The following is a 27,345-nucleotide window of genomic DNA, read 5'->3' as shown; positions in this document are numbered from 1 at the left end:
AGAGCACAAATAAGTACAACATTATGGAAAATGTGGGAAGCCTAGAGAGTAAAGGTCTAGTCATTTCTCAATACAGTTGGGGGAGGAGGAAAAGAGAAGAATCTCAGAACTGGAAGGAATCAGGTTATTTCTTTTTCATGAGGGAAAAAAAATGAAGAAAGGAGGAAGAGAGTCTGGACTCTGCAAACTAGGGGCCAATTCCTGGCAAAACTCTAAAATCTATTACATAAGAAACAATAAGTATCTAGAAGTAATAGTGGTGACTTAAAAAAAGGGAGGGAGGGAGGAAGGTTGGTAGAGCTCGTTGAACACAGACCCTGCCAGGAGGACCAGACTTCCCTTTTCTGCCAGCATCATGAGCATGGCAGATCAAAGGAATTCCACAGGTATGCTTTTACTTCAACCTGAGCAGAGCTTTTGACAGAACTTGTGCCATCCTTTTGGAAGGAGAGAAGTGGGCTGGTGGGTTTGAGCAAAGGTTCAATGACCCATCTCCCAAGCCATCACTGGTGATTCAATGTCATCCCCAAAGGAAGTTGTTAGCAAAGTGCTCCTGAGACCTGTGATTGCTCTGCTGCTGCTTGATGTCTTTATCAATGACATAGAAAAAAGCAGAGATGACGCAGAACTCTAAAAATGGGCTACACCACAGTCAAATGACAAAGTTGGGATTCAAAAAGGCCTGGCCGAGCTCATCAGTGAGAAGCTAGGAACAAAGAGTCTATGTAAAATCTTACACGGGTTCAAGAAAATCAACTTCACAGGTGGGGGAAATATGGCTACCAAGCAAAGGATATGGGATTTTTAGCATATCTCAAGTACTATGTGATTAGACTAAAGAAAAACTCAGTGAAGAAGACAAGGGAGGTGGTCAATATACTCTCATTAACCCATATCCATCCTATTGTGGGTACTAACCAACTGATAGGCAGTAGTGTCTCTCAACCAGGTATCATGGCTGAGATTTAGGGTCTGTGCCGGCTCTAAGACATCTGCTGACACCTTGGGAAAGCCGTTTAACTTTCGAGCCTATTTTTTCATCTGAAAATGTAGGTAATACTTGTGCAACTTCATAGGGCTGTTGGTGGGAAATCCCTTTGTAAATTACTTAGAGATTCATGATTTTTCTCATGTGAGTCAAAGCATAAAGCTCTGTCTTATCCTCTAAACATCAGCAGAGGGTTTCATGAACAAATGTTCAAATCCGTTTTGCATAAATGTGCACCTGGTTAATCTAGTTTTTCATCAAAATACACAGTCTGGCGCTGTGGTATAATAGAAAGGGCATTGCCTCTCTGTAAATCAGAGATATGGGTACCTTTCAGCCTTTGACCTTTGGCAAAAATCTGTAAAAGCCTCAGTTTCTCCATCTCTAAAATGAGAGACTGAAATGAATGATCTTGAGATCCCAAGCCATTGCTAAACCCTGTGATCTGAGACAATAAAAGCAGAATTTAGTGTTGGGAGTCAGGTGGCTTTCCTGAGCTCAATTTCTAGCACTTGTACTTATAAGCTACATATAAGGGGGAAAGGTATTTAAATTCTCAGGGACTCAGTTTCCTCATCTGTTAAAGATGAACATAACATAGAAAACTGAGTTATACTTATGGCCCCAGACCATAACTCATCCAGTCACAGCTGTCTCTTAGAATCCCAGTTTCCTTCAAAGCTCAGGCCAAATCCTCCTTCCTATGGAAAGCATTTCCTGATCCCTCCAGCTGAGGGTGCCTCCCTCCCAAAATTGCTTATTTTTTTCATATAAGTGGAAGGCAGTGTGGTGTGGCATAGGACTGAGTTCAGTGAGAATCAGAAAGACCTTTAGTCAGATCCCCATTTCTGACACCTACTGCCTCTGTGTCCCTAGGCTAGTTCTTGAACCTCTCTCAGTGTGGCCAGGTAGCTGTCCAGACCTTTAACCTGCACAGAGGTGTCTCCTTTGGTTCCTCCTAGGATGGCTCTCTTTATGCTGAGAAAACCACAGATGTGCTCAAATAAAAACAAATCCCCATCTTGGATAGATAACATGTTACCTCTCTTAAAAGAATGGAAACTCCTGAAGTCAAGAACTGTAGTATTTCTATCTTTATACCTCCAGGTCTTAACACATGTCTGGCTCACAGAAGATACTTAATAGATGTTTTTTAATTAACTTCTTGAAGCCTTTCCAGTTTAGTAGAGACTTGGCAGGGTCGAGGTCCCACCGAGAGGGTCTCGGCAAGCCTAGAAATGCAGCCTCTGTTTGGTAAATTCATTTGTGGCCATGAAAAATTTGGTTCACACTTGAGTTACTGTTGACTCTATGGCTCCAGCTCAGCCCAACCAAGTGGGCTCTACACTCCTCTCTACACAGAAGTTGCATCTCCCCCATGAGATCCCAAAAAATCCAGACTTCCCCTAGATAATCAATGAGCCAATCCCAGCAGCGGCTTCTTTGGTGAGATCCAACTGATCCCCCCACTGACAATTCTCTAGTGTAAGCAGTCCCTTTACCATCCCACCCCTCCCCAAAAGCTTCTACTTCCCCACAAACATTTATACAGAAACAACCTGAAAAAAAAAAAAGCAGCAGTAGCTGAGGGAGGGGTGGAAGATGGGGGAAAGGAGCTCTGCCTAGACTCAGCATAAGGAGAAAAATCAGAGGACAGATTTGTTTCAAGTTAGCCCAGAAGCAGAAAGGAAGGAATTCAGATGGCTCAACTGAGCCAACTATGGGTTCTCCTCTAACCTGACATGGGAACAGATGGACAGACAGAAATCTGGGTGTGCAAAGCCATTCTATAGCATGACACAATAATAATTAATAATAATAACAAATAATCTTTGGGGCACTTACCTATGCTTTTCTAGCTCGTTGTGCGAAGACCTGTCCAGAGAAAAACAAGAAACAGAAGTAAGTCCCCCAATTCAATGAATAATTGTGAACAAAACCGATCTGTCCTGGCTTGTCAGGGAGGCAGTCCTGGGCAGGCTCAGGGTGGCCCAGCTGCCCTCTCCAGAGCCTCCCCACTCGAGAGCACTGGGAAGGGAGCTGAGAAGGGGAGACGCCGGAAGCCAGTCTGAGACCAGCTTTCAAACAGAGCTCTGTCTTGACGTTGGCAAGGAGGGCGTCTCGAAGGCATCTCAGAATCCCACAAGTGCCACGTAGTAGCAGAGACGAGAGCAGGAGCTGGGCTCCGATCCCAGCTGAGACTTACTGGCTAGTGAGGGGACTTTGGAGAAGTCCCTTCTGTCTGCTAAGACTCAGTTTCCTCAACTTTAAAATGGTGATAATAATACTTAAGACTGTTTTCCTTCACAAGGCTGATGAGTCAAAAGAATACCAGCACCGAGGTCAAAAGACCTGGGTTCAAATCACATTTTTGTCCCTCACTGCCTGTGTGAGCCTCAGTACTGGGTCTTGGTTTTCCCATCCGTAAAACAATGGGATTAGATCAGATGGCTTCTGGGACCTTCCCTACCCCCCTCACCCTTCCCCCACACCCCCCTGCCTGGGCCTACAAGCCCATGATCATGTTATGCCTTTGTTGAGGGCAGGGTCTGGTTTATTTGGAACGTTTGTATCCCAGTGCCTAGCATAGATCTTGGCACAGAACAGACACTTATTCAACTGTTTGCTGTTGTCTGAAAACCTCAGAATGCTATGGCAATAGGACTATTAATAATAAAATATTATATCATAACATATGCAACTATAATTGAATTATACTATGAACATTAATAATCCCTTATACTTACTACTTGTGGGACTTTGAGCAATCATTTGCCTCTAGGTCTCAGTTCCCTCACCTATAAAACAGACAGCCTGCCTCTCCAGGGTCTTGTGTGGCTCTGAACCCTCTACTAAGTAGGGGTCAGCGTTTGCTGTGTCACCCTGTCTGGACCCCCCTCTGCCCTGCCGCAGGAAGAGGACAATCTGGAGGTCCCCTTGAGCCGGTCTGTACAGCAGTAAGGTTCATGAATCCATAAGGCCGCTTTGCTCCAGGCTTCACCTTCCATGACTGACCCCTGCTCTGTACTGGGAGGACCGTTCCCAACACCGTTTCATATTTCTGACACTTTTCTCTCACAGTTTTGACAATAACAAGATTTCTGTTTGCACCCGTCTAATCCTCCAAGTAAATTGAAACTCCCTGAGAATAGGAGCAGCAGTCCTGATACTGTACTGTGCATACAACAGGTGCATATTAAATGTTTATTGCTCCTTCCCACCCAAACACAAACTCTTGGGCCTGCTTCACGGTCTTTCATAATGTGGCCATCACCTTTCTTTCCCCCCTAAAAGTTCCCTACCATACACCCTCCCACTCCCATCCCCAAGGTGTCTCCTCTTGCCCTACACCCACTGCTTCTTTCACTATTCTCCCTCCTGAAATGCCCATTCTTCTCCCCGCCTCTGAGGCTGTCCTGGCCTTCAGGGCTCAGCTCAGTCCTGTTTCCTCTAGGAAGCCTTCCTAGGGAGAGATTTCTCCCTTTTTCGGCTTCCTGTGGCTCTGAAGTGTTAACTCAGGGCTGTGTGTGCAAGAGAAACTTTGTCTTTCAGGCACACAACTCCCAAAGGGAGCCAGCTGTGTCCTCTTCTCCCTTTCCTTCCTTCCCTCCCTCCCTCCCTCCCTCCCTCCCAAGGCCTAAGGAAAGCCTGAACCAACAGCAGAGGAGGTGACTATTAGGAATAGTAGCCACAGCTGGATCTTCAAATGGGGCTTTCCCACCCATTCTTTATCTGATCTTCACCAAAATTCTCTGCAGCTGGCAAGGCAATTTAGAAACAAAGAAACAGAGGCTAGAGGAGGTATGGCCCAAGTAGCACCAGCCAGCTTGCCAAAATCATGCAGCCTCCTGACTCACAATTCATGCTTCTGTTCCCTCCCTCTATCAGAATGACCATGTTTCTGGTCTCCTACACAGACTGACAGCTTCCTTTCCATGCTCTACCAAACACACACTCTTCAAGGATTTTCCATCCCACAGTTATGGACTATCAGATGTGGGAGAAACCTTGAAGGCCTTCCAGTTCCATCACCCTCTATCAGAGGGCCATGTTTTTTCAGACGTGGTAGTGCCTGCTTTCAACACCCGAGACCAGAATTTTTGGCTGTTGACCCCACTCATTTCCTATACTCTATCCATTCCCTCCTTTCTTTTTAGAATGGACTTAGAAAAAAGAAAGGAAAAAACTCTGATCATCTTACACTACCCAAAGGGCAGTCCCTTGCAAAGACTAACAGCTAGTCTTCAAGTCATATATCAATTTCAACAAAACATGATCAGACAAGTTTGTTAAGCCTTTCTCTCTTTATTCAAGAGGTACACCAGGCACATAGGTGGCCCAAAGGATACACCTGATCTCAATTAGACCCGAGTTAAAATTCAGCCCCACTCACTTATTTTGGGCAAGTTGTTTCACTGTTGACTCCTCAGTTTCCTCAACTATGATATGGACACAATAATAGCACCTACCTGCCAGAATCTCCTCATGAGGATCAAGTGAAATATTTGTAAATCACTTTGCAGATCTTTGAATATTATATAAATGCCAACTATTCTTTATTTTAAAAAATTTATTTAAATTTTTTTTGGCACAAAGGATGGCTCACTGGATAGGAAGAGATGTATTTGTAAATAAAAGGAATGTGAAAATAAAAAATATCAAAAAAATGTTTTTAAAGATCTGAGGATAGGAAAGAGTATAGTCTACTTCGTGTGGGACATGCCTTATCTTATTTGGCAACCTCTTTGACTAACTGACCAATGAGTATTTATTGCACCTGTGTCTGGTGACTTGCTTTAAGCCTCATGGTTAGAGAGATGTAAGGCAGAAACCTAGGTCTGAGTCCCATCTCTGCTGCCCACTGACTACAAACATATTCCTTTCCCCTCAATTTTGTCATCTGTCAATGGGGGCAAAAATAATTTTTACTCCCTAGCTCACAATGTTGTTGGGTAGAAAGTGTAAACTGAATAAATCAATAAAATTATCATCTTTATTACTGTTATAACAACTTCTGAAAGTCCTGTAGAAATGGGAAGTGTCAATATCCAGCCCCTCCCTACCCTTCTCTTCATGATTTGATAGGAGAGAAAAGCCAAGGTGCCAAAACAGTCAGTATAGAATTAGCAATCCACATAGAAAGCATTCTGAGAGTAAGAGTGAGAGAGATCTCCACAGGTGATGGGGTCAGGAAAGGCTTCCTGGGGGAGGTGAAGCTTGAGCTAGGCCCTGAAGGTTAGGGAAAATTTCAATGGGTCAAGAGCAAGTGAGAGGGGCATTGTGGAAAAACTGCCTATTTTAATCTGACTTTACTGCCTTCACAAAGCACAAAGTGCCTGTTCAGTTAGCCTTCCTGGGGGTCTAGACTGGCAACCTAAAACATCTCATTCTAAAATGATGGATTCTGACTGCTTTCCCTCTGCATGAGCTGTCCCCCAACCAACCCCAAACATGTCCCAGACAGTTGTTTCTTTTCATTGAAGAAGTATACCAGAAAAGGAGATAGTATTACTCAGGGAACTTGAGAGCTGCAAAGGACCACTAGGCACATCTGGTTCTGGGATGACCTTAGGAATGAGGGTAGGAATCATCACCCTCACTGTACAAAGGAGGGAAAACTAAGGTTCCCACTCCCCAAGAGGACCTAACTTCCCAATGGGCACCCAACTGCTAAGCGGCAGAATGGGGATTTGAGCCTGCGTGCCTGGACTTCTAATCTGCTGCCTTTCTATCAAGACTGATGCCTGACCCTGCCAAAGGTGCTTTGACGGATCCCTGTCCGACCCTTCTGCCATGGGGCTCTCCACATGAAGAGCCACAAGCAAGTGGTGACACAGAGAGTTAGGCTTGGAAGCAGGAGGCTTGTTGGACTTGGGAGTGGGGAGACTTCCCTTTGTCTGGGCCCCAGTGTCCTTGGCCACAAAGTCAGAGGTTGGCCCAGATGATCTGGCCACCCATCCCAGATGGCCCTTCCCATTGTGACATTCTGGGAGGCAGCCAGATGGCTCAGTGGACAGAGCACCAGACCTGGAGCTCAAGCCCTGGAGCCTGAGACATTTCCTCGCTATTTAACCACTGAGCCACTAAAACCTGTTTGCTTCAGTTTCCTCACCTATAAAATAAGGATCATAGCACCCACCTCCCAGGGTGGTTGTGAGGGTCAAATGAGGTGACACTTGGCTCAGAACAGAGTCTGGCATATTGTAGGAACTATATGGTTACTATAATAATAATAAGTAAAATAACATAATAGGAATATAATCATTATTCCAATTTATTATTGTTGCTGTTGTTATGAAGAAGAAGAATCCCTTTCAGGCCAGTCCTGCCACATGGCTCCCCGCCCATTGCTGTGTCTGGTCCCTGCCTGTATGAGGGCACCCCCCTCTACCCCCCACCCCGCTTCACTGGGGAGAATAGCCCCCCCCCCCTGCCTTCCTGCTCTTTCCAGCAGGCTGCACAGGTTGAGCAGCATCCACCAGGGGCCGTCCTCCTCCATGCTTTCTCTCCTCCCCTTGGCTTAGAAAACAGAAACTTAAAGGAGGGGGAGGGGGTTTATAGTCATCATGACGTGGGCCCGGAAATAGAACTGACCACTACAGTTATCTCCCAGCTGCAGGGAGCCCTGTTTACCAGAACTCATTCAATTTCCATCTCTTGAGAAATGACTTACCTCGATTCCTTGCTACCTTACCTACCTCTTTCCCCAATGTGAGCAAACAGCCACAACTCAGATTTCTAGAGCACATAAAAGCTGCCATCAATAGCATGCTCTCCATTTTACAGATGGGGAAACTGAGGCTCAGTGGTTCAGAGGAAACTACCAGGAAGGCACTGTGAAAAATGGGGAAAGTGATGGATTTGGAGTGTCAGAGCCTAGGTTCAAATACCTTGATTTTCCACTTTCTTCCCATGTGACTTTAGAAAAAAAATATTACCCAGTCCCTCTGGCCTCATTTTCCTATTCTGGAAAATGAGATGCTCTTGAAAATCTCAGTCTCAATCTAAGTTCCTCTGAGCTACTCAGAGCTTAGATGTCTCCTGGTTCCAAATCTAAGACCCTCGCCACTCTGTACCATGCTGCTTCTGGATAGAGCCGCATCACCATAAATTTTCAGAGCTCACAAAACTGCAGCTACCAAACACTCAGACATCCTTTACAGTTCCAGCTCTGACAAATCATGGCATTGTGGGAAAAGGTTGGGGGAAAGCTATATGGCAGGCAGAGTCCTGGATTCAAATCCCAGCTCTGAATGAATACTTTGCTCTTGAATAAGTTACTTCCCCTCCCTCTGCCTCAGTTTTCCCATTTGCAAAATAAAATGATTGGATGAGGCAGCCTTCAAGAACTCCTTCAGTTCCAATAGTTTTATATTCTAAGGTCTCTCTTAGTCAGCCTCTCTGAAATGATCAATAGTGCTCCCTGTTCCCACTTCCTGAGTGCCTCTCTCCTCTGCCAACAGAGGCTCACAGCTGATCCCAGGCACATGGTTTTTAGGTCAGGCAAGTTCTAGGCCCAAAACCCTCATTGTTAAAGTGAGGAGACTTAGGCCTGGTATAGGAAAGTAGCAAATCCATGACTCAAACCCAAGGCCCCCAGGCTCCTGGCATTTCTGACTATCCCTTGGTCCTTCCAAAGTTCAGTAACACAGGACACAGATACAATTGAGAAATCTAACCATGGGATCAGGAGGGGAAAACTGTTTTACCTTGATACTCCAAAGCTCATCCAGAAACCCCAAAGCACTTTTCACTTACAGCCTCACTCAGTAAGGAAACACCCCAGCAAAGTATAGGGCTTCTTAAATTTTTTCTACCATTGACCTCTTTTCACATGAGAAAATTCTGCATCACCCTGGTTATACAGGTATATAAAACAGATATACAAATCAAACATTTACTGAAAATAAATTTGCAAGTTTTATTCAGTTAAGACCCCATATGGCATTGCAGACCACAGTTTAAGAAGCTGGAAAGTAAAACAATAATAAAATCTACTGAGGTCAGTAGACCTGAGTTCAAGGATTGTCTTTATCATTTGCTACCCATGTGATCTGAACTAAGTTCCTTTGGACCTCAGTTTCCTTTTTATAAAATCATAGAATCTCAGTTTTGAAAAGGAACCAGCCACTCACTCCCACTCATATTTGAGAATTTAAAAAAGGCCAAGGTCTCCCCCTTCAGTGGAATCACTTCAAATACAGGGGATCAGTATTCAGGAACATCTCTACTCATCCTAATCTCTATCTGGCCGCTGGATCCAGATGGCTCTGGAGGGGAAAGTGAGGCAGGTGACTTGCACAGGTCTCCCTCACTTCCATCCCATTCACTTGCATATCATGGCATCCCCTCCCTGAGGTCATGGTCCTCTTTGAGAATAAAAGACAAACAAAAACCCACACCTACAAATCCATCCTCTATAACACCTAAAAATAGCTGTGTAAAAATTTGCTTAAAGGCTTTCAATGAGAAGGAATCTTTTAACTCCCTCAAGACAACTGAGTCTACCTTTGGACAGCTCAGCTTTTGCCCCATACAAAGACTCAGTTTACCTTCCACTCTCCTATCTCTGCCCTTCAGAGCCAAACAGGAAAATCCCTCTTTCCTGACCATAGCCCTTCAAAAAGGAGACGGCCCTCACATCCCCCACTCACTTGTCTCTTCCCAGTTCCTCCCACAGAACTTCACATGGAATAAACTCGAGGCCCTCACCGTCTTGGTTCTTTGAACATTTGCACCCAGGGAATGAGGAAAACATAAAAATTTTTCAGATATGCAAAGGTTTCTTCCGGCTGTAAATCTTAGCATTTGAAAAAGTACTGGGCCTTGAACATGCATGAAAATCCCTTGTGCCCAAGCCCAGGAAGTGCCTTGTCCAAGGCCACACAGTACATCAGTGAGAGAACCAGACCTCTCCTTCAGGCCTCCTGACTGTCCGTCCAAGCTTCTTACTTCCTCAGCCTCAGTTTACCTGAATCTGAGGTACTCCGCCAGCCCACCTTCGGGGTTTTCCCTCTTTAGCCTCTGTGGTTGTTCAGTTGTTTCAATAGCAGCAGACTCCTCACGCCCCGCTTAGGGTTTTCTTGGCAAAGACACTGGAGGGATGAGCCACTTCCTTCTCCAGGAGGAAACTGAGGCAAGTGGGTTAAAATGACTTGGCTCACAAAGCTCAGAAGCATCGGGAGGCCACATTGTTACCCAGGTCTTTGCGACATTGTTACCCAGGTCTTCCTAACTCTAGCCTGGCACTGTACCCGGTGCGCCACCTAGCTGCCAGTCTTTAATCTGCCCTGTTTAAGTAATCCTCAAATACAGCTGGGATAAAAATAAAACAGGGATTATAAGCCGGGTTCCAGACCCTGGGATCCATCTACTTTCTTCTGTTTCACTCCTGTTTTACTGTTATTTAAAAAAAAAAAAAAAAAAAAAAAAAAAAAAAAAAAAAAACCAACAATAATCCAGTCATTTCCCCATACAGACCAGTCCCCACCATCTTAACCTGTTGTGGAAACAAAGCAAAAGTGAAAACAAAACTGAAAGAGCAATCTGCGTTGGAGGGGGATAACTTTCTGCATTCAGACATCTCCCCGCAACTCTCCCGAGGGGGCCGAGGTCTGAATGCCTCCCTTCTCCTGACCCAAGCTTGGTTACTACCCATTAGCTGCTCCAGTTTACACGCTGTTATTGCTGTCCCTTCTCCCTCCACACCAGGGTCCTGCAGTAAGCTGGCAGCCTGCACGAACCAAGGGAAGTGACCACTCTTGAGCAACCTGGAATAATCGCTTGCGAGGTTTTCACCATCCTATTTCCAGGAGTCCTCGCCCTGGCTGTGTATTTCTTGTCTCATCATGGCCTAACTCCTCAGCCTGATATCGAAGGCTCTGGCCAGTCTGGGCCCGTGGAATTCCCCCTGCTCCATCAGGATTGACCTCCTCACCATCCCAATGCTCTCCCCACACAGGATCACAGACAGAGCTGCAACCCCTTCCTTTGTGGGTGAAGCAACTAGGCCCAGGGAGGCAAGTGACTTGACCATGGTTATGCAGGGGCAGAATTCAAAGCCAGGCCCACTTGGCACTCTCTCCACTACCCGACCCACAATTTGAGGTTCCCAGAGTTGGAAGGACCTCATACACCTCTGGTCTAATCATTTCATTTTACAGAGTACAGACACAGCATGAATGGTAATAGACCCTACAGTGGACTAGGACAGAACAGGGTTCTTTATATCCCAGGCCCATGTTCCTCCAACTACTTTACTAGCCCAATTCTACCTTTTCTGTCCATCCAGATCCTACCCTCAGTTCTTCTCTAACAGCCTCCTAACTGGCTGCCTCTCTTCAGTCTTCCTCCCTCTCCAAACCACCTTGCACATACTCACAAGGGAAAGCTTCTTAACATGACCATGGTCCTCCTTCCTGCCTGTCCTGCCTTCTCACACCTTCTCCTCCCAATGTTCTTTGTTCCAGCTAAAATGACCTGTTGTCTGGCAAAAAGGCCGCCATCTCCCACTGCATCCAGGTCCATCTCCAGTCATCCTGATCCATGTCTGGCCACTGGACCCAGATGGCTCTGGAGGGAAAGTGAGGCAGGTGACCTTGCTCAGCCCTCCCTCACCTAAATCCAATTCACTTGCAGGTCACGGCATCACCTCCCTGAGGTCATGGTCCTCTTTAAAAATGAAGGGCAAACAACAATCACCACCACCTCTCCAGTCTGTCTTTTCTCACCCCTATGGATGGGGGACACTGTCGATCTAACCCATTTCCAAATCTTGGTTCGTTGAGAACTCCCTTTCTTCAAGGGCTACCTTGTTCATGAAATCTTCCCTGGTGCCAGCAGCATCAATAGCTAACACTTATGTAGCATTTATTATGTGCCAGGCACTATATGCTAAGCACTGTACAAATATAATCTCATTTGGTTCTCATAATATCCTTGAGAGATAGGTGCTATTATTATCCCCATTATATAGAGGAGGAAACTGAGGCAAGTAAGGTGAACTGACCTGCACAGAGCTATGTAGCTAGTGATATCTGAGGCTGTGTTTGAAGTACTCCTGAGGGCAGGCCCAGTGCTCTATCCACTTTGACATCAGAATGAAAATTATGTCACCTTCAAACTTTTCAAGGTTCTTCTCACCCGGGCCTCCCTTCTCTCTCTGCCCACGACCAAAGGGCATCATCTCTCAGTTTTGCCTTAGTCCTATGTCTCTGTCTCCTCCCACTAGACTGCGAGCTCTCCGAGGGCCCATGTGACAGCTCAGTGGATCTTCTGGGATCCTACCACCGAACCTTGCTCAGCCATACCTGGGTAATGTTCAAGTGGAGGCACCTTCACTGCCCAGCTCACACCCCACCCCTTCTCTGGGAGGCCTTTCCTGACCAGCCCAACCCAAGCCAACTTAACTGGCTCTTCCTTCTCCAAGTTTCCCCAGATACTTGCAGAGATTTAGGACCAGAATGGGCTTTAATTATTTTACTGGTAACAGAACTTGTCCCTCAAGCTGGTTCGAGGAAATTGATGAGGTAGAAAGCAGATCTCTCCCCTGCCTAACTTCCCCATCCACCCAACCTGAGCAGAGGCACACTGACTCCTGGGGAACAAGGCTGAGTTTGAGGAGAGCCCCTCATTCCCAAAGGCCATAAAGCATCTTGCCTCTGGGTCTGTCAGCACACGAGCCCAGAAGACTCCAGACCTGGCACTCCAAGGAAGCCAGGGTGGCTATAATGGTACCTATTCCCTGCCATTACAGCTTAGGAGCAGAGCTGGGAGACAGGTCTGAGGGTGGGCCACCAGCAGAACCGAGAGATATCTTAGACGTGGAGTCAAAAGCCTTAGCCTTGGTTCCTGCCTCAGACTGAATTGGGCAAGAGAAAGCAAAATCGTTTCATTAAGCCTCAGTTTCCTCATCTGTAAAATGGGGATGATACTTAGTCACTACTTCTTCTATAGGTAAGCCAAGAAGAAAGCATTAATAAGCCCACCTTAAAGTAGCATGTTAAGATTCCTTATTGGTCACATGTTTACCATTTGTCAATGTTTTCCAAACTTTGCTTTTGTGAAAGAGAAAGATGAATCCCAAAGATGAAAGGGCCTGGCCCTGCACAAGGTGGACAGCAAGACCCCTTCTGTGCCTTTAACTTCACCCCAAGAGCTAGAAGACCTTCAGGGCACAGAATGGCAAGACAGAAGGAATCTCAGAAACTATGGCATCTAGCCCAATCATCATGTAGACAAGAGGGCCCCAAGATGTGAAATGACAATAAGGAGCAGAAGCAGGATTCTGCTCTGGGGCTCCTAATTCTCCCCCAGCAATGGGGAGATCACCTGGCCCACCAGCCTCATTTTGTCCATCAGGTTTTTGCAGGTTTCTCTCCCAGGCACAAAGTGTTCGTGTACTGATGAAGATCTAAATATGAATCATTTGTGGCTTTTAGCATGTGGGAACCCTGGTCCCCAGGGAGCCGCAGCCACCACAAAGACCCACTGAGCTTGGGGGAGACGCCAAGAAGACTCATAGAATCCAAACAGTGTGCAGTTGTTTGTTTTTGTTATTTTTTTTTTTAAATCATCTGACCACACGAGAGAAGCATGAGACGGAAAAGCTGAGATTGGCAGAAAATCTGGAGATCTTGTAGGAAGAAGTCCTGCCTGTGGTGGATGTCACCATTCTGGGCAACCAGTAAAGCTTTAAAATCTGCTGCAGATCCACTACCTCCATTTAGCTGCTGGGAACAAACACACCCAACTTCTGCAAAGCATCAGGGGAAGAGAAAGCTAAAAATGCACCAGATGGGTCACAGTGGGCTAGCCCTGCCAACATGGACTGCCTGTGCACACGTGCATACACATGCATGTGCGCACAGGCGCACACAGTCTTAAGAACATAATTATATCATTGCCTTGCTCGCCTGGGCCCAAATGACCAATGAGTAACCAGACCCTAGCTTCTAAACAAAAGCCAGGCTGCTCTGAGGGACTTGTTTGTATATTGACAAATAATAATATCAACAATAATACCAACTGGCATTTAAAGAGCCCTATATAGCTTACCAAGTTTTTCTCATACTAATTTTTTTTTTCCTCGAAGCAACCCAGAGAGGCAGGTAATACAGGTTATCACTATTACTATCTTAGAGACAAAGAGCCAAAGCACCGAATCGAATGACTTGTCCAAGATCACAGAGCTAATAGGACTTGAATTCCAAATCTAGTTTTCTTTCCAACTGCCTCCCATTAGAAATTATTCCCCCACCCTCAAGCAGGCACAGGAAATCTTTCCACTTCTTCCTCTGTTTTGTGAGACCCCCTCGATCCCCCATTTCCCACTCCCACCCCTCAGCACTTCCTCCTGCTCTCTGGGTCCTTGGAACACATTGGTTTCAGATAGGTTCTAAGAGTTGAGGGTTAGAATTAGAGATCTAGTTCTCACCTCTTGTACAAATGAGGAAACTGAGGTCTATAGAGAGGGAAATCCAAGGTCACACTGCTAGTTAAGAACAGGGCCAGGACTAACTCCCAGATAAGTGGTCCATCACTATATAACAGTCTCATCTTGGTCCTTAGTAAACTCTAAGGCCGGCACTCAAAGCGTAAGAGGGCTTTTTCTGGGGTCTAACCTTTCCTTCTCTCTCTGTATCCTTCTCCACCTCCTTGTCCTCCCACCCCCCAGCAGCTGGAGCTATCCTTCCCAACATTATCTTGTTGTCTACTTTTTAAAAAAAAAAACACATATACAATTATCTGTGGTCAGATTACCACCCCCATTAGACCGCAAGCTCTTTGGAGGCAGGGACCGTTTTGCTTTGTCTTTTTGGGCCCAGGTGGGCCTAGCCCAACCATTCCCCCCCTCATCCCCACTGGAGGCCCTTAATTAGCACCCAGATGACTGATCTTAGTGGCTGGTCCTTGCTGTTTCTTTGGGTCACACAGTTCTACAAGAAGAAAGTTGGAGGGCAGGGGGGGCTAGGGAGAGCCTGGAGGAGGGGTAAGGGGGAGGGGATCCTCAGGTCCCTCGGCTAGAGAAGATTCTGTCAGAAGGAGAAGGACACAAGTGCTCTCCCCTGCCCTTCTTTAGGGAGGAAAAGGATCAGGCCGTGGGGCGGGACAGCAGGGGAAAGTGCAGGGCTTGAGCACGCTCAGTCCAAGGCCCGTTATTTGGCAACCGTAGGTGGTGGAGGAGAAAGGACCCGGAGGAGTTACCACGTAACAAGGCGCGGCCCCTTTAAGAGAATCTTCGGCACGTACACAGCGCTCTCTGGGCACGGTCTGCTTAGGCAAACAAAGCTAAGGCCCAGGGAGCCTCAGCCAGTGCCGAGCTGATCCCATCCTGGAGCCTGGCCGGCCCCGACTGGGGCTGGGGGGAGGGCACAGTTCGCACCCTCACTCGGCAGGAGCCCTTTCCAATTAAAATCAAGGGTGGGGGCGGGGGCTGCCTACAGCCTGGAACTCTCGGAAACCACTGTCCAGATGTGAGCTTTCCCCCTCCAAGGCACACAGCAAACCTGGCTTGGGAGGGGAGGGAAGCCGGGGCTTGGGCGTCCCGAGGAGACGACAAGTTCTCCGTGCCAGCACATGTCACAAACTTGCAGGCTCTGGGCCAAGTCCCTGCCCCCTCTCTGAGACTCGGTTTCCCTCTCCTTGAAGGGGCTGGGGGTGGGGACTGCACTCGTGGTTGGAGCCCTTTCGGCTCCAGAGACTGACCAAGTTCCATTGGAGCATCTGCTATTTTGGGGAAGTCGGTCAGTCCACAGCACGTACATTAAGCGCTTACTACGTGCCAGGCGCGGTACTGGGAGTACAAAGAAAGGTAGAAAGAGCATTTCTTTTCCAGACCCGTGGGACTAGGGGAGGGAATTAGAAGTGTGTGCGAGTGGCTGTTTTTTAAAGTCCCCGAGGTGGAAAGTCATGGGGGTTGGGCTTCCACATGACTCTTCCTGCCTTAAAAACAAAACTAAGAAGTTTGGGGGGGAGAAGTGTCCCAGGCAACCAAACCCGAGCCCTTGCCCGCCCACCGCCATCAGCGCTAGGAAGGGTGGGGTGGGGTGACATCCGTCCCCGGACAGACGGACAGACACTGCTGCTGGGGGCGGGGGGGGGGGGGGGGGGGGGGGGGGGGGGGGGGGGGGACAAGCCGGGCTGCCTCACGAGGCTGCTGCTGCTGGGTTATCGAGCCGGGCAAAGCCAGAGCAGAGAGAGGCTGTACGCGTGGCAGTGTTTATGTGCGAGATCAAAACAGAGCCGAGCCCAGCCCAGCCCAGGCCAGGGGGAAAATGGCGACGGGATCTGGGGTTGGGGCCAGGTCCCCGAGAGGGGTAGGAAGGGGTGGAAGGGAGGCTGCAGTTTCTCCGACTCCCCAGGTCCGGCCTGGCAGGTCCCGGCCGCAGAGGTGCGAGCACCTGGAGTGGGGCGGGGGCGGGAAGAGCAGCGGAACCGGGTCCACACGCCCGGGGCGGAGTGGGTCGGCAGATTTTTACCTGTTATTCTGAGATTTCCTGGCCAAGGCGGCCGTCTTTGTTTTTTTCCTGGAATACTCGCTGTCGAAGGGCAGCACGGACGCGTAGCCGTGTTCGGCTTCTGGGGACAAAGTCACAAGCGTTAGGGGCCGGGGGGAGCGGGGGGCGCTGGGGCGCGGTCCCCGCTGCCCCCATTCTCCCCACCCCACCCTGCCTAGCCCAGCTTCTCCCCCAGCCTCGGGGCCTGGCTGACCGGCCGGAGCGGGACGGCTGCGCCCGCATTTTTAAAAAAACAGCCGCTCCACACCATTCCTCCCCCCCCTCCTCTCCCAGCAGTGGCGACCTCTTCCCGGGCCACGGGGCCTTGTGCAGGCGGAGTGGGGGCGAGTAAGCCCGTCCCCACCCTGCCGAGCACGCAGGGGAAGCGGCCGGGGAGCCCGAGGACCGGGCTCGGGAGGGGACGGCCCGGCCCTGGTGGGGGAGGGGGCAGGCAGGGCAACACGCTCGGAACTGTAACAGCCAGACGCCGTAATAGACAAGGGAAGTCAATGCCACGGCCACAGTCGCCCAGCGCCCCTCCCTCCCCCCGCGTCGGGCAGCCGCACAGACCGAGGGAGCCGAGAGAAAAGACACGGGGAGAGACACACCGAGGCGCCACCCGGGGACCCGGGCAGGGAGGCTGTTTTTTCCAGAGAGCTGGCCCCTCTCGGGCCGAGGCACTTCCACATTCTAGAAGCTCCAGCTTTCCTTTCGGTTGCTTTTTTGGTTTGTTGGGTTGGCTGGTTTTGCAACAAAGTATCTTCCCCGCCTCCCCCGAATCCCTAAACCTGCGGTAGGGTCAGTGCGCCTCGGAGCCAGCGGGGAACCGGAGGGAGCCGGGGCTCCGGGCGGAGGGGGGGTGGGGGGGGGGGGGAAGGGCGTCCCGGGGGGGGGGGGCAGCGTACAACAAAGAGAGAGGGGAGCGGAAAGGAAAGGAGGGGGGCTCTGGAAAAGAGTCAGCTCTGGGAATACCTCGGTCTCTTCTCTCCAAGTACTCGGCTGCTTCCAGGAGGAGTAACAGAGAGTTCCACTCCATACTTTTGGTGCTCTGTCACTCACACCAGTCCCCCCCCCCCCCCCCCCCCCCCCGCACCCCAGCCGCCAGCCCCCCCCCCCCCCCCACCCTGGCTCTGGCTCCTCTCCCTGCCTATAGAGCAGACCCCCGAGCGCCCAACTGCACCGAGTTCACACACTCCAGCCTACTTCCAAGTCGCCTATACACCACCCTCTCGCTCCAGCCCTCAAATTGACACATAAGACCGATGGGCGGCTCGAGCAACCAATAGGAATCAGCCGTTTGGGTTTGGGGGCGGGAACTAGGGGTGAGCGGGACCAATGGAAGCGGGCCGAACCCCCTAAGCTTGGGGAAGAGAATGTTGACAGATCTGAATCTCCCTTCCGATAGGCCGGCCGCGATAGTAACAATTTAGAAGCCGAAGCTTAGCAACAGCACGTGGTGGCCCAGCCCCCGCGCTCTCTGAGTGGCCGTCGGGGTGCATGTTAAGTAGGTGCTGGGCGATGATTGGTCTTGAGGAGGCTATGTAAAGTAGCGGAGAGCGGACCAATGGCCGGGCAGGAGGTAGGCTGGCCAATGAGCTGGGCGGAGCGGGCTGCGTTGCCGAGAGGAAAGGAAGCCTGGGCTGCTGGAGTGGCCTGGCCTAAACCGGCCTGTTAGGAGCCGGGGGGAGGGGGGGACAGCTAGGGCCGGGGGGGGGGGGGGGGGGAAGGCGGGGACTCGCGCTGCGGACACCGTTAGGCGGAACTCCCCTTCTGCCTCCTGGCCTACAGAACTTGTGAAAGCAGCTCCCCATCAGCCGGGACCCCCGTCTTAAAGGCAGAAAGTGATGCTCGGGGGCTAGGCCCGGCTCTGGGGGAGGGGAGGCCGCCGGGACACTTGCCTTCCGGTCCCGCTGCTGCGGCTGTCGCCGGGCCCCACACCTTCCAGTTCCATGGGGTCAGAGATGTAAAGCCGGGCCGGATCCCGGGACTGACTCACTTAGAGGCCCCTCCCGCATTTTACAGAGATGGAAACTGAGGAAAAGCTCCATCGCCCCTGGATCTGAAATCCCGCCAAACGCCTATTTCCTTTTCCGCCCAACCAGGGGAATGGACCGCATGGTCTCTAAGGTCCCCCCGGGGTTCTGCCATTCTCTGTTCCAAAGCCACAAAGCCCCGCGCTAACATTCTGTGTTCCGAGGATCCCTCCCGGCTCCAGGGTTCTCTGTTCCAAGACCCTTTCCAGCTCCCTGATTCTCTGTTCTGCGTTCTGGGGTCACCTAAAACGCCGGCGTTCCGTGTTCCGAGGCCCCCAGCGTGTTCGCACGCTTCCATTCCATGGCTTGCTTTCGGCTGGTTCTTTTTGGAACGCGGCCCTTCCACCACCAATGGGTGCGCTTCCTGTGGCCTGGGGTTTAGCAGCAGGTCAGGGAGAGTTTATTAAGCCCCTACTATGCGCCAGACTCTGAGCGCAAACATCCCATTTGCCTTCAAGTCCCTCACGAGCGAACGGGAGAGGTCGTGTCCACAAATCATGTACAAACAGGAGATATTACAGGGTAAATTGAAGATCATCTCAGAGGGAAAGAATCAGCATTGAGGGAATTGGAGAAAGGTGTAGCGTGGGATGAGCAGTGACGTTAGCCATTAACGTATCCTCCCCGGACCTTAGTTTTTTTTCATCTTTAAAATGAGCATCATTGTGCATTATTTGCTTGACAGTGCTTGGTTGAGGGAAATAGTTTATAATCCATAAAATGACACAGAACTGTGCACTGCTGCAATTATTAATCTCCACTAAAACCTTCCTCTGGTTTTATTGCAGCATAGAGGTGATCCTGAGTTCCTCAGAATTATGCTATGGGAGGAAAAGCTCTAACCAGCCTGAAAGACTTCATGTAGTCCTGGCCTAGGTAAGTACAGAAAGGCCTGGTCATTAAAAAGGATCCGGGGTGTAGATATCTCCAGCCATGGCAGCTCATGAAGGCCAATCCACAAAGGCATAAAGGGGCTTTAATTCATGTTGGGAAAGGCAAATTACTGTATTATTATTATTAGCATCATCTCTAGTAGAGCTAGACTGATATAGCAGGAAGAACATTGGACATGATATTTTAAAAAAAACAGGGTTCAAATTACAAATCCACTGCTCATCTTGGTCAAGCTCCATCTCAGAGCCTGTATCCCCTTATCCTTGAAATAGGGACGCTAACCTGTACTGTCCACCTGAGAAGCATAATAGATAAGTGACTTCAAAGCTGGGAAATCAAATCTTGCTTCTGACACATATTATTCTGTTATCTGGGGAAAGCTAGTTAACCTTTGCATTCTAGGCAGTTTTCTAATTATTTCGAAGAGATTGACTTGCAACAGTAAAAGAAATCCTTTCCCCTAAGAGTTCCCTATCCTGATGAAATCACAGATCGGATACCTCTTCCAAATGCTTACATTAATCACCTCATAGGGTTATGGTGAAGATGATAATGCAATATTGTGTCTGTAATCTCACTGATATATTCCCTCCATTTGCTGATTGCTTACCCTTTATACCTTCTTGTCATGTGAGATTCTTATTCATGCCTTTTTTTAAGATCCTATAGAATCATATCATCTGACATGTGAGGCTTTTCTCTGATCCATTTAAAATTTGGGGACACCAAAGCCTTACTCTGCTTCTATACTTGTACTATGACTGGTCTATATCCTTTTTTTTTTTTTTTTTACAATTATTTTTATGGTGCCTCTCATTCTGCTCAGATGTATATCATCATGCTAATGTTCCACACCTTCTTAGTCCTATCCTGTGTCTCTCCTTGGAATGAGGTGCAGTTGTAATCTTTCAGCCATTGTGCACTGCCATGATTTTTAGCCATAGAACATCCCTAGGAGAATATGGATGTTTTAAAAGTTTGCATTTGTTTAGAATCCTTATTAGAATTTTGCAGTTTCCCAGATGTACTCCAGCTTCTCCTTTCCCCCCATTTCACTTCCAAATCAGTCAAAGATATGTAGTATAGAGATGGACTGCTCACCTACATGCAACTTGCATGTCACACCCTATAGACATCTTCCATCCACTTGATATTTCCCAACTGGATTGGGTCAGTCTCTTTTAAGTGGCTATGGATCTCATCCAGGCAGTTCCATAGTATTTTGGGACTGAATGCAATCAGCATCAGAGTATCTGGAGAACCCTGTGGCATACAGGGATTCCCCCCTCTATTTGGATTCCTTATAGGACAGCCATTCTCCATAACTTAGGAGAATATCAATCGCTTTATCTGATGATGAGTAGAGAAATTCCAACAGTAAACATTTATATTGAACTTAATGTCTTACAAGGTTAAGTAGAGAGGGAAGATATTTCAAAGATGATAAATTAAAGTTCATAAGGTTTAGATAAATGGAACAGGGTCACATAGCTAATAAATGGCAGAATTGGATCAAACAAGATAATATTTATAAATTACATTGCAAACTTTCAAGTTATATGTACATTAGCTATCACTGGATATATAAAGTTCTTTGTACATCTTTAGATGTCTCACTGATTTAATGTCATTATTATTAGAGAGGGGAGTGTTTGTGCTATTATGACAGTTTTCCATAGCAAACTCTTTCTTCACAATCATACAATGAATTCAGAGGTTTAGGGAACTCAAAATCCTACCAATTATGGTTTTTTTTTTTTTTAAGCATTTGGCTCCATAGAGCAAAATGCTGTCTTAAAGTTCTCCATGTGCATGTAGAGATCATACAAGATTGCTTGATAGATTAAATTACATAGATAGCTTTGTTCAGCAATCATCTGCTTATCAGCATACATAGAGAAATAAAGAACAGGGTGATATATGCTTTGCCGGAGATGTTTATCTAAAGCCATAACTAGGAATTCCAGCATCTGGGGTAAATTCTAAGATATACTTACAATTAAAGTAAATGAGAGAGAGGTCGCAAAATTTTAGGAATTTAGAGATCAGGATATTTGAAGGAGGAGGTGAAGAAGAGTAGACTTGAAGGTCCATAAGTGATAGAAACAAGAATCTTGATAGGATAGAATGAACTTCAGAGGAGGAAAGGAGCTGCTGCATGATGGTGGCAGAAGGAGGTCTGACAGTGGCACTGGGAAGCAAGGTCTTTGCCATATCCTCCTATCCCAAAGTATCAGAAGGTGGGAAAGGAGGAGGAGCCACAACTGGAGAAAGCACCATGAGATATGTAGTATTTTTTGGAGAAAGCTAGGGTTTTTTTCAGGGGAGGATACAAAAGATTGAAGAAAAGTGAGAAGGATCTTAGAATGGAAGAATATGTTAACAAAAGAAAAAATAAAAGAGTCCAGTGGATATAACGGAAAGTGTGGGAAGATGACAGAAACTGGACAATGACTGAGTTTACATAGGAATGGGCACCATACACTGCCTCCATTGCCATTTCTCTTATTGTTCCTGGCTTCCTTCATGTCCAAGCTGGGCATATATCAGAAGCAGTCCGTGGTTTTAAAGTAACTCGGGGAGACAGGCTCATGCAAAAGAATTTATCCTCACAATCCACACAGGTAAAACTGAGTGGATAAGAACTATATCGTGTACTTTCCTGTCAGCCCAGACACTTCAGAGAGGCAGTGAGCTAGAGCTAGGAAAATGAGAGTAGGCTGAATTCCATTTGGGAAACTAAACAATAAAAACCTGCCTTTTTAAAATCAGTCTCCTCCTCAGGATGCTATGTGGCCACAAACCATGGAGTGCCTTTATTTCTAAAGAAGATTATAGGCAGGGCAATGGAAAGACACAAGGTGGGCATAAGTATGCTGTAACATGTGGTGCTGATACCCACTGACTTCCCAGTTAGACACCTTGCCTGTCTATTTATATCCTTCTAGGATAGAAAAACTCAGGAAGTTGTGCTCTCTATGGTTATCATTGAGTCAATGAGTCAATGGCCTCCTATCCTTCAGCTCCTTCTCTCTCTATGGGTCAGTAATTGCTTGTGTAAATTTGTGGACTTACCCATCTGGTTAACTTTGAATGGACTGTATTTCAATGAAACCCAGTCACATAGTCTTGATTTTATGGAATGGATTTCTCCCAAACTACATGCTAAATTGTAGCATGGGAAATTTTTTCACTCCATATAGAATCAATGAGTAAATAAAAAGTGCTTCATAATAAAGAGGCCGTGTCTAATAATAGGCTGTAAACATCTACTGAGAAGTTAGAAGCCCCCTGCTCTCTTAGATCCCAGAAGTATGTGCAAACAAAAGATTAATCTGCTCCCAGGGGTTCTGGGCTAGACACTATTTGAGTCTTCCATTGAGCAAGCAAAGGAGTATCACACAGGGTGATTGCCACAGAACACAGGGTGTTCTCAAAGATGTCATGCCTTTCATATGACACAGAAACTCTGGAATTAAAGTCTTGGTTCAGCCTAGTCTGCAGAAATCAGGGCCCAGGAGGATGATCTTTATGGGCTCTGTCCTCATCTGTCAGAGCTGAGCCATCCCAGAGTAGGGTGAGTGAAACAGGTAGCCCACCCCAGGAAGGGAGTGACTGCTTCCCATCAATTATTCCTGTATTTCTTTCACTCTGACCTTAGCCACCTACACTTGGCTGGCCCTTTTCATGTGGACTCTTACAGCAGTCCTAGCCTCAAGCCTCTCCTCCATTCAACTGAACCACAATTGACTACCTGTTTCAACTTCTGTTTGACATTTAATGCTCTTTGCCAAAGTGGTCCCTTTTTACCTTCCCAGGCTCTTGACACTTTGATCCCTTCTGTAAACTTCCAGAGCCAGCAATGCTAGTCTGTTTGCATTTCCTTGAACATGGCAGATTCTCTTAGTGCCTGGATTGTTGTGCATCTCACCTCTTTCTCTTAGCTTCCCTGATTCGCTTCAAGACTCAGTTCAGATGCTGTCTTCCTTTGGAGGCCTTTTTCAAGCCCATCACCATCTCTCTACTGCTGGTATCTTCTTGCTACTATGTCCCTATCCTTAAACCTCTTCATTTACACGTTGAAATGTGAGTTTCTTGAGGGCAGGAATTGTTTTTCGAGTTTCTTTGAATTCACTTTGCCTGTAATTAGCACAATAATAAATGTTAAACAAATGTTTTTCTGTTGACTGGCTTCCCTATTTAAGAATCAGCCTTTTCAATAAAGTACAAAAATCCTCAACTTTTTCATTTAAGTTCCTTACAATATGGTTTTCACCTTTATCTTTCCAGGCTGATTTGCCCTTCCCTCACTCTGTTTAAGTGAAACTGGCCTGTTCCATATTTCTAATACACATATTTCCCTTTCCCGTCTCTGAACATTTGCATAGGTGGCCCCCGCCATGTTTGGATATAATTCCCCTTCATTTCTATTTTATAAGAATCTGTTCCAGCATCCTCTGTCTCAGAGGAAAACTTTCCTGATTTTCATTCTTGTTATTGCCTGCTCCCTCTTGAAATCACTATATATAATGTATATATTTTGTACTTATTTATCTGTGCTATGTATCCTCCAGTAGAATATAAGCTCCTTGAAGGCAGGGACCTTCTGTTTTGTCTCCATAGCCCTTGCACTCAAGCATAGTACTTGGTGTGTCATAGGTGCTTAATAGACGTTTGTTGAATTGAATGTTTAACAATATTTCACATTCAATAAAAAAAAATCATCAAGGAAATTAGGACTGAAAAAAAAGAAGTGGGTTGGTTACCAGGGGTAACAGATAGATAATATAAGAACAAGGCCTTCAACACATTAGGTTGATCTTCAACAATTAACGGAATAGCCAAAATGCATCTTAATCAATGTTCTTGGAGAATATGTTCATGTTGATGAGGTCCCCATCTGGGACTCTTATTTACCTCATACAACCAGTTGCCAGAGGTGTTAATTTTTAGGTCTGAAATATTCTCCATTTTTCCTTTTCTTTACCAGCACCCTGCATCATTACATTGCAGTGGTCCCCTTCCAGATGTCCCTGCTTCTGTTCTCCAGTTCATCCTTCACATTGCTGTCAAAATCATCTCCCACTGTCCCTCTCCTAGCCTCCAGCCTCCAAGTTCCTCTAAATTCAGCCTCTAAGCTACCTTTCTAGGCTGTTTTCAAAAAGTATACTTTCCTGCCAAATTGAAATATTCATTGTTCTCAAATTCCATCTTGCTTTTTCCCACTTCTGCACATTTGCCTAGTCTTTCCCCATTATTTGAACATGTCCCCTCCACGTTTTTCTCTTTCTTCAAGGCCCAGCCCAAGTGCCACCTCCTCCATGAAGCCTTCTTCCCGGACATTCCAATCAGAATCCCCCAGGGAAAGTGATGTTTCTGTCCCTAGAGTTTTTATAGCATTTTTTTTGGCCTTCTCCTTTGGTGAATCTCATTACCTTGTATCTTTGGAGAACTTCTTTGTATTACCTCGTATCAATCAATATTACTGTGTATACATGGTATCCCTTCTATCGTCTTGATAGAGATTGTGTGCTTCCTTCCTGAAAAAACCTAGAGGTCCTGAGAGACTGAGGAAAGAGCTCATTTGGAGTATGGTACATAACCTATACAGTCATAGAGTCAGAAAGTGTTCTGGTATCAGCACTGAGAGAGGAGGGGGTAAGGTGAAAAAAGCCTGGAAAGACAGACTCAACCCAGACGAGAATAGTCTGAACTAGGGGTTCTTAATCACTCAGGGACCTCTTTGGCAATCTGCTTTTATGAATTCCATCTCAGAATAATGTTTTTAAATGCATAAAGTAAAATGTATAGCATTACAAATTACATGAATTACAAGTTACATGAATTGAAGTTATTAATTTTTTTTTAATTCAAGATTCCCAGGTTTGGAAGGCCTGGTATGGCCACACGAGCAATGGCCACATGCCTCAGCAGGCATAGCAGATCACAGGATCCTTGATGGAGAGCTGGACAGAACATCATCAATTCCAAGGACCTCATTGTACGGAGGAGAAAATTAAAGCCCAGGGAGATTAAAGGACTTCCCTAAATTCACATAGAGAATAAAGAATTGAACCCAGTTTCTCTGCCTCTGTGTAAAAGGTTCTTTCTGTGATACCAGGAGATATTGTAGAGACGTTCTTCAAAGCTTGCTGACTAAGGGGATCTCAGGGAGAGTGAAGAGTTGAAGTTGACTCCAAAGGTCCTGGATCCAGGTTAAGTGGAGGAGCAGTGGTGTTCATAACTGAAACAGGAGTGGTAGAAGGAAGATCAGGCTTTAGGGGAAAGACAATGAATTTCATTTTGGACATGGAGAGTTTGAGATCTCTCTGAAATATCCACATGGTGGGATTTCATTGGTGATGTTGGCTCTGAGCTCAGGAGACAGATGAATTAACAATGTTAATTTGGGAGTTATCTTCATAGAGATGATAATTATTCAATTAATAATAGGAGGTGATGAGATCACCAAGAGAGAGCAATGGGGACTGAGAAGATGGCCCAGTTCAGAGCCCTAAGGTAGGTCAAAAGAGATTGGGCTCAGGACATGGATGGTGATCCAGACTAAGAAGCAGCAGCTAGGTATGGAGAAAGAGTCAGAAAAAAAAGTCATGCATGTTATAGGGATGGAGGGCCTAGTGAAAGGCAGCTGGTCAGATTAAGAAGTGAGATATCAGGAAGCAGAGACCCCACAATGTCCACAGCATTCTGGGTGGGGGGAGAGGCAGTCATGAAAGGGAGGGGAGATAGAGAGGATAACTTGAGAAAATGGAAAGGTCAAGTAAAAGATTTTTTGGGTGGTGGGGGGCTGTTGTTTCTGAAGAATGTCAAGATTTGAGTAAGTTTGTAGGTCACAGGGAAGAAACCAGTGAAGAGAGAGAATTGCAGAGTGGGGTGGGGAAGAGATGATTAAGGGGCAAGGTCTCTGAGGCCTTAACAAGGAGAAAAGTCACCTTTTCCTCTGAAACTAGAAGAGAGAATAATGTTGAGAGTGATTTAGGTGTTAAAGTGGGCTACAAAACAGAGAACTTTGGCACTTTGCAAAACTGATGGACGTGAAGAGGAGAGAGATCATTAGGATAGCTTCTCTTTTCTCAGTAAAATATGAGACAGTGTCTGCTGAGAGGAAGGGAAAAAGAGGGTAGTATAGGTGGTTTGAAGGGAAAAGAAATGATTGGGAACACTATGGGGAGTTCAAAGGAGAGCCAACCAAGGAAAAAGAATAGACATACAAGCAGTGAGGATCCAGTAGAAATTAGAAATGATGTTTGTGGCAGTTGTTGTCATTGTGGTTGTATAACTTCCAAGCATCATGTATGTCAGTAGGAGCAGAGAAGACAGTTAATGGGGGTGAAGTGAGAGGGGCTACACTGGTCTTACAAAAAGGAGTAGTAGCCATCAGACAAGAGGGCAAGGGATCCAGGGGTCGAGAACAAGGTAGAAGTGAATGGGTTAATTCTTTTTTTTTTTTTTTAATAGCCTTTTATTTACAGGATATATACATGGGTAACTTTACAGCATTAACAACTGCCAAACCTCTTGTTCCAATTTTTCACCTCTTACCCCCCCCACCCCCTCCCCTAGATGGCAGGATGACCAGTAGATGTTAAATATATTAAAATATAAATTAGATACACAATAAGTATACCTGACCAAAACGTTATTTTGCTGTAGAAAAAGAATCAGACTCTGAAATATTGTACAATTAGCTTTTGAAGGAAATCAAAAATGCAGGTGTGCATAAATATAGGGGTTGGGAATTCAATGTAATGGTTTTTAGTCATCTCCCAGAGTTCTTTTTCTGGGTGAATGAGTTAATTCTTAATGCATACAGAGGGTAGAGGGGAATAAGTACACAGGATAGGTGGGACTAAGATGAATGCGAATGGAGGATTACAGCATGGTACCAAGGGAAGGAAACTTTTTACTAAAA

The 27,345-nt window shown here is 46.7% G+C and overlaps 1 protein-coding gene and 1 long non-coding RNA gene across 11 annotated transcripts in view; one reads left to right on the top strand and one right to left on the bottom strand.

Moving 5' to 3' along the window:
* MXD4 (MAX dimerization protein 4) overlaps positions 1-17,567 on the bottom strand; it is a 54,032-nt gene extending 36,465 nt beyond the window's left edge. The window contains exons 1-3 of one of the 2 annotated variants that reach the window (XM_031942624.1): positions 17,458-17,567; positions 16,468-16,567; positions 2,834-2,863 (exon numbers count right to left, since the gene is read on the bottom strand). In XM_031942624.1, coding sequence (XP_031798484.1) covers positions 2,834-2,863; positions 16,468-16,567; positions 17,458-17,521 — 194 coding nt within the window. In that variant the 5' untranslated portion in view covers positions 17,522-17,567. The remainder of the gene's footprint in view (positions 1-2,833; positions 2,864-16,467; positions 16,568-17,457) is intronic. The other variant, XM_031942625.1, reaches the window with a different exon arrangement.
* LOC111721559 lies at positions 15,385-25,492 on the top strand. 9 transcript variants are annotated; one of them, XR_004230262.1, is made up of 3 exons: positions 15,385-15,462; positions 19,307-19,394; positions 25,288-25,492. It is a non-coding gene; the product is annotated as an uncharacterized LOC111721559 (long non-coding RNA). The 9 variants fall into 9 exon arrangements; XR_004230257.1 differs by lacking the exon at positions 15,385-15,462 and adding an exon at positions 15,642-15,800; XR_004230256.1 differs by lacking the exon at positions 15,385-15,462 and adding an exon at positions 15,974-16,305.
* The last annotated feature ends 1,853 nt before the right edge of the window (positions 25,493-27,345 follow it).

Source organism: Sarcophilus harrisii, chromosome 6 (assembly GCF_902635505.1).
Source record: "Sarcophilus harrisii chromosome 6, mSarHar1.11, whole genome shotgun sequence".
Classification (NCBI taxonomy): Eukaryota; Metazoa; Chordata; class Mammalia; order Dasyuromorphia; family Dasyuridae; genus Sarcophilus; species Sarcophilus harrisii.
This window is presented reverse-complemented; position numbering and strand designations above follow the sequence as displayed.